This window comes from Myotis brandtii, unplaced genomic scaffold, assembly GCF_000412655.1.
Source record: "Myotis brandtii unplaced genomic scaffold, ASM41265v1 scaffold898, whole genome shotgun sequence".
NCBI lineage: Eukaryota > Metazoa > Chordata > Mammalia > Chiroptera > Vespertilionidae > Myotis > Myotis brandtii.
In genome coordinates, this window is record NW_005371683.1 from 729917 (window position 1) to 737156 (window position 7240).

Below are 7240 nucleotides of genomic sequence, written 5' to 3' on the forward strand. Positions count from 1 at the left end.
CACACACACAACTGTCTTATATTTTTTACTAATGGTTTCAAGTACCTTCCCAAATGTTAAAGGCATATAAGCAGGATCAAAACAATGTACATGCAAGTGTTCTATAAATAACAACGTATTATTATAGAGGCAGGATTTGAACCCAGGTCTTCTGACTATCTGCAGTGCCCTTCCCATTAACATAACTTGGCACCAGGTTCTCCTACTGCCTGTTCTACTGTTCCCCAGTAGGGCTGAATGCTGACCATGGTCTGGAACCAGCCAAGGCCTCCTCATCTACTCTTAGGTCCCTAAGTAAGTTATTGTAGCCTTCTAGCCCAGCTCATTGAATCACAGAAGTTCTAAGCCAAAGAGAACTCTTGAGACCATCCAGGCCAATTCTTTATGTACCTGAGTACGAGTGAGAAACCAACACCCCAGTGCTTCTTGTCACACTCTCCCGAAGAGATACAGGGTCTCTCTCGCTCATATACACATACACCTACTCTTCCTCAGCATGAGCCTCGGCGATGAAGACATATTACTACTCTTTTCACGTGATTTTGCTTAACCTTTGCCTTCAAAAAACAGTAACCCACAAAAGAAAGCTCTACTTACTCCTCTGAAATGAGACAAGATTCTTTGAAATTAGATGGAAGAAAAGCAAAAAATCCAAACACTAAAAAACAAAATAAAAAAAATATGAAAAATGTAAAAAGGTGCTAGAAGAAGAAAAAAAAATGTTAACTCTGTCGTTAAAAAAATGATGGGACACTTCAAAGGACATCTGTTTTTCTTAATAAACCCCGAAGAGCTGTACTCCTTTTCGTTTGATAATTTCTGACAGCCTCTATGATCAAGGATAGGTAATTCCAGGGGAGCTCTTAACAATAGTCACAATCCCTAAAAAATATGATAAAATTTAAAGGTAGTGACATAAAATGGCCAAGCCTTTAAAAAACAGAACTTTAATATAAACTAAACAAGCAACACCTGCCCTATTACCTTGAATAAATAAAATATAAAAGATGAAAATATAAATAACAAAAAAAGGATGAAAGTATTCAAGTGTTGACATACTCTTAAAGACAGCTCCCAATCTAAGTTATAAAAGCAAAATATTCGTTCTTGCCTCCTCCTTTTAGGTCTTTTAATCAACTGAAACATTCACAGAGTACTACAGTTAAGAAATGAGGTGTTACACAATCGTCCACAAAAGCAGCCTGAAAAACTACAGCCACACTTTTGCATTTAGTTTTGAAGTAAGGAGGCGAGATATGGACGAGGAAAAAATCTCCCTTATACCTAAGTAGATAACTATCACTGGTCAAAAAACTAAAATAGGGCCCTAACGGGTTTGGCTCAGTGGATAGAGCGTCAGCCTGCGGACTCAAGGGTCCCAGGTTCGATTCCGGTCAAGGGCATGTACCTTGGTTGCGGGCACATCCCCAGTAGGGAGTGTGCAGGAACCAGCTAATCGATGTTTCTCTCTCATTGATGTTTCTAACTCTCTATCCCTCTCCCTTCCTCTCTGTAAAAAAATCAATAAAATGAATTAAAAAAAAAAAAAACCAAACAACTAAATAGGCCTGCAGTCAGAACCTAAATACCTTGCTAAGATAGAAAATATAGTGCAAGGTTTTTTTCTCATCAGTAATTAAGTCAAATAACTATTCCTGTTTTTAAGGATGAAAAATAGAAGAGGGTCCTATCTTTCCATCCAACATTCAGATGAACATTTATTGTTCACTATTACAAATGCTACGAAAAAACACGTGTTCTCAAGGAACGACAATCTATTAGGAGAGACTTCTGTTGAACTAGGGAATTATAAATGTTTGGCTTTAGGTAGATTTACATAACAAAATGAACATTTGCATACATCTCAGCCAGTTTTCTTTAAAATTTTTACTCTCTAACTTAAATGCATCTGAATATTGACCGCTAGTCCTGGGGACCCATTCTGAAGCAATGTGAAGTCAGAAGGCTTGGGTTGGGGTCCCGTCTACACTGCTTCAAAGCTGTAAATCCGCGGGCAGGTTGCTTAACCTTTAGCCCAGTTTCTTAGCCTCAGTTTATCTGTAGAATGTGGACAGTAATGCCTGATGTTGTGTGAAATCAAATGATGATGATGATAATTTACGTGAAAGGCTCTCACAAACTAGAAAACATTTAAAAAATACTGGTAACAATAATGCTCAATAGATAAGACTTAAACCCCTAAATACTCTCCCTTTCCCCTTTCAGTTTATCTCTTCTCTCTGGGGGGCCTTCTTCCGTATTTCCAGTCTCCCTCCACTAGATGTCTGCACTAACATGCCTCCTGCTCCATCAAACCCCCAAAACAGGCCTTCCCTTAGGATGCACAGAATCACTTCACCCACTGTCTCCCCCACATAAACCTTGCTTTCAACTTGCTATACAATTAATGTGTTACCTCTCCAGAGATATTTGAACTTTAACGGAAGATCAATGCCTTAACTCAAAGGAATGCCTCTCTAGGAACTGCAGCCATCAATGACCAGCTGGTAGGAAAGGGATTTGTGGTCCAGGGCCCATCCCTGGGCATCTCACCTACTCTGCCTACATGTAAGGCTGGGCTGGCTCTGGAGGTCTTCGTCTCTGTGATAAAGAGAGGGTCTCAGGTTCAGAACATGAATAAGAACAGATATAAAACAGAAATTTAATTTCCATAGAATTATTACAATAAGATTTAAAAAGATCATTTTGATTTCCTGACTCGTGGTTTTCCTTAATAGTGAGCCTAAATCTCTCCCCCCTCAAAATTAAGCCTTGTTTTGCTCTCTGCTTCTCTACATAGAAGTATCCAAATTTCATGTAAATGCTCTCAAATACCTACAAGGAGCTGCCCTGCCCCCCATCAGTTTTTTCTATGACATTAGAATGTCATCCCCATGACATTCTCTACCTCCCACAGCTATGTCAGGTTCCCTTAACTATCCTATTCATAATCTCAATACAGGCTGCACTTTATGTCTCTCTTCAAGTGTAGCTCCCAGAACAGAACATGATGCCTCAGGTGTAGTTCCCTATGGATTACCAAGGTTCCAATCTCCAGTGAATCTGAAGAATTCCAGGAAGGAATTTTTCCATACAGGGAGGGGTTTTCTCCTTAGCTTGCTTTCTTTTCCTGTAAATATCTCAAATACGGGCCTGAATCAATTATGTATCAAGTCTGCTGTGCTATAAATAAAATCTCCCTTCCATTGTTCTAGGAGACTCTTAGAGTTTTCACACGTGTTACAGTATAACAGTTTTAACCATTGTATATCCCCGGTCTTGGGTTTATAATCACAATATACAAGTAATGTGCATGATCACCTATATTGAATATCTTAACTATGTAATTATATCCAGAGAAACAGATAATGCTAGATGAATTGTTTTATTTAAGAATGCTTCATATATACTATTAATGGGGAGGTCTCTTGACATTTCAAGTCTTAAAGATCTTGTTAAGAAATTCAGAAAAAGCCGAAACCGGGTTGGCTCAGTGGATAGAGCGTCGGCCTGCGGACTGAAAGGTCCCAGTTTCGATTCTGGTCAAGGGCATGTACCTGGGTTGCGGGCACATCCCTAGTAGATGTGCAGGAGGCAGCTGATCGATGTTTCTCTCTCATCGATGTTTCTGACTCTCTATCTCTCTCCCTTCCTCTCTGTAAAAAATCAATAAAATATATTTTTAAAAAAAAAGAAATTCAGAAAAAATTAGCCTTTTCACCCATATAGAAAACACTACCTCCCTAAGTTCTTGACCTAAAATCTCTGCAATACAACCCTTAAGCCAACAAAAGCCCATGAGCAGATAATGTGTAGTTTACAATGAGGATGCAAGCGCATCTTGGATAAATAAGGATGCTAAAAGACTTTGTGAAAATAGCAATAGGTTGTTGAGACAGATTCATGGCATCATGAACTATAAGTGTAACCGAGAAGTCAAAAAGCATTTTTCTGCAAAATTTGCAAAGACATTGGGTTAGAATCTAAAATCTTGTGTTTCCCCAAAATTGTTACTCTGAATACCATACAGTAAGAAGTTAATTTTGGTCCTGACACATACAATGTAACTGACCTACTGGAAGATGATTAGCATTAGCGGACCCTGAATTAAAATTACAATGAACTTTAAGTCAAATGGTAATGTATCAGCCTCCTATAGAACGGCGCTAATTGGCAGCAAGTCATCAAGAAATCGGAGGGTCAACACAAGGAATATGTGGTTCTGGGCTTCTCAGAGGTTTTTACATATGAAAGAAATAAACTTACAGAGAATGGAAAGGAACCTTACTTCACTCCAGAGAGAGTTTAAAAATAGGGTGACCAGCCTTCCAAATATATTTAGCCCATACTTTGTATTATTATTAGCTTTGAAAGTAGTGAAAAGGTTGATCAGCAAAAGCTGACAGAAAAATTGGGAAGGACTAGGAAAAATACAAGTAATTTTTTTCATATAGAAACAATTTTAGGTCTTCAACACAGAAATAGGAAGGAGAAATATTACAAATTAGTCTCTTCAATTATTCAATTTGTTCATTAGATGCAGCAAATTTTAAAGTCACAGGATAGCTTCTCCCTATCATGGAACTTGTCCAAACCCTGCTCTCCTTGCTACACTGAGGGAATATGAATTAATTTTTTTTATTATCTTAAGTAAAATAGTGTCCAAAGCTAAATTTCTGCAGTCTCCAAAATAATTAAATGCCTCAAAAAACCAAACTGTGCTGTTAGGTTTTATTTATGAGCTATAAAATGGGTGTCTTCAAACATGGCTGCCAGAGGGGTAGAAAAGGGGAAGGAAATTAAGCACAAACTTCCCATTATAAAACAACTCATGCGATGAAAGGGGAACATAGTCAATATCATACCTATGCATGGTGCCAGGTGGATACTGGACTTTTACCACTTTGTAAGTTATATAAATGTATATAAATAAACTATAATTAAGAATACATTTTAAAAAGAAAATGTGAAACTAAAAAAAATGGTTCTCTTTAGCATACTAATAAGCTAAAACTACATTTCTATAGCGTAGAGGAAAAACCTGTAGATCTTTGAATTCAGGGATATTTTCTATTCCTTGTTTTTGTTAAGTGGAGCCTTTGAATACAGCGTATATCGTGTCATAACAAAATAAACATTCCCTAGATACAAGCAGCATATTATTTTCTTCCTAAGACCATGCATGTATCCCAGTGATTGAAAGGAATCGGTGAATAACAGAAGTTATTATTCCAAAGTCAAGAGAAAGCCAAAAGGAAACATAGTCGGGGTTGCCAGTGAGATGTAACTGTACCTTGGGCATTAAGTAGCACTTCCTCCTTTCCAAGACAATTAATTACCGCACAAAGAATGACTTCCTTTACTTACATTTAGTCTTCTGGGTAGAGGTGGCTCAGAAGGATTGCAGAGAACATTTGAACAGGGTGGGCATTTGGTTTCATCTATCATCATGAAGGTATCATAGACACCATCCCCCAATCTAGTTGAAAGGATTGCAGATAAGATCTGTTAGTAACTGAAGTACGCAAATTTTTATTTCCAAAACATCCTGTGTCTTAACTGCTTCACATCTGCCACAAGAATAATGAATACACATAACTGTCTACATTGCACTGGGGTGTTTGGCAGAGGAAGAAAGGAAACCTAAATTTTACAAGTAGAGCATTTCTAGGTTTGTATTTTGAAATTGTTAAAACAAGTCTTACTTTCTGAATGCTGTTAAAAAGAGGGGCTATCGAAAAGATTTTATGTAACTTACTACCTAATTACATTCTGAAGCCTAAAAACTAACCAGAACATAAAAAAATAAAATAAAATAAAAGACAAAAGTTACTGAATTTCCAAGACTTGGATTCTAATCTCAGCTCTACCACTGGCTGCACTGCATCCCTCCTGAGCCAGTTTTCCACATGCCATAATGGGAAGAATAATTCTAGTCTACACCTTCCAGGTCTTACAGGCAAGAAATAAAAGGCCTTCTTAGGGCTTTTTTTTGCTTTTTTTTTTTTTTTTACGTACCCATGTAGCATCTACTTAACTTGTAGAAAAATACAGCAAAAACTACAGCAAAAAAATCCTCTAAATCACAAAATGTACTAAATTTCACTTCTTTTTATCCACTCCATTTTCTGGTGGATGGTGGACGCTAAATGCTAAATGATTAAGGATCGTCTCTCTCTTCTTTAACACTGCGCCTACACCACGGTAAGGAAACACAAAAGATGAAAAGGGATTTATTTAATCCACAAGATGGCCCTGAATAATGTATTTCATCTGCCACCAAGAACATGGATTTCCCAGGTACACACCCCAGCATTTCATTTTTATATGCTATACAATGATGATGACCGGGATGCAGGGAAAAGGCTTTTTTTAAAAAAATCTTTAAAATATGCTAGAATATTTCAGTTGCCTTTAAAAACTGTTTTGTAAAAATTCATTCTAGGGTTTTCTTAATTGATGTTGTAAGAATATACACAGTAAAAAAATAAAACAGAAAACACTACAAATATTTTTGAAATGTTCTTTTTAAACCATGCTCGCCTTCTGACAAAAGCACTTGTATCTTTAACGAAAACTGCTTCACCGACAAAAACCAAAAATTCTGGATGTGACTCCGTCTGCCAACAGAATGCATAAAACCAACAAAACGGGACAGACGTCCACGTTTAAAAAAGAAAAAAGATACAGAAGATCTGCAGATTTCTCATAAATCTCCAGAGGAAATTACCCAAAGGAAGTCTCCATGCAAATGAAGCGAGCAGGGGGCCCCTCTGCCCGCTTAGGTGTAAAATACCATGCAAGGTGGAGAATCTCTCAAAATAGGATCCCTGAAGTCCCGGCAGCAGAGCCCCTCACCTGCAGATCCAAAGCCAACCGCACCCCTCCCCTCAAAGCCCCAAGAGTTCAGCCCTTGGTGATCTGCTCTGAGCAACAGGGCTTCTCTGAAAGCGATTGCTCCCTGTCTCCCCCAGTTTGCTAAAAAGTCCCGGCTTCTGAGAGTTCCTTATCATATAGCCCGCCGACCTAAGGCTTCAGAGAGAATCCCGAGGGTGGGAATTCCTCTTGCCCCAAATCCGCTCCAGCTCCCTCCCCGGCTCTCGGGGGGGCTGGGGGGAGGGGAGCAGAAGAGGAAGAGGGTGGGCCGGCTCCTGGGGGTGGGTCAGATCCCTTCCTTCGTCCCTCCCGCTGGGGTCCAGGCCTTCCCCGCCCCCCGGCCTCGCCAGCCAGCGCCAGCCCC

General features: G+C 38.9%; 1 protein-coding gene across 4 annotated transcripts in view; it reads right to left on the minus strand.

The window, feature by feature from the left end:
- The window catches only part of DYRK3 (dual-specificity tyrosine-(Y)-phosphorylation regulated kinase 3), a 9497-nt gene extending 2284 nt beyond the window's left edge, over positions 1-7213 (minus strand). The window contains exons 1-2 of one of the 4 annotated variants that reach the window (XM_014532516.1): positions 7011-7213; positions 5368-5479 (exon numbers count right to left, since the gene is read on the minus strand). In XM_014532516.1, the coding sequence (XP_014388002.1) occupies positions 5368-5451 (84 nt within the window). In that variant the 5' untranslated portion in view covers positions 5452-5479; positions 7011-7213. Of the gene's footprint in view, positions 1-597; positions 659-2553; positions 2602-5367; positions 5480-6018; positions 6045-7010 lie in introns of those variants that run through there. The other 3 variants (XM_005885227.2, XM_005885228.2, XM_014532517.1) reach the window with 3 other exon arrangements.
- Between the last annotated feature and the right edge of the window lie 27 nt (positions 7214-7240).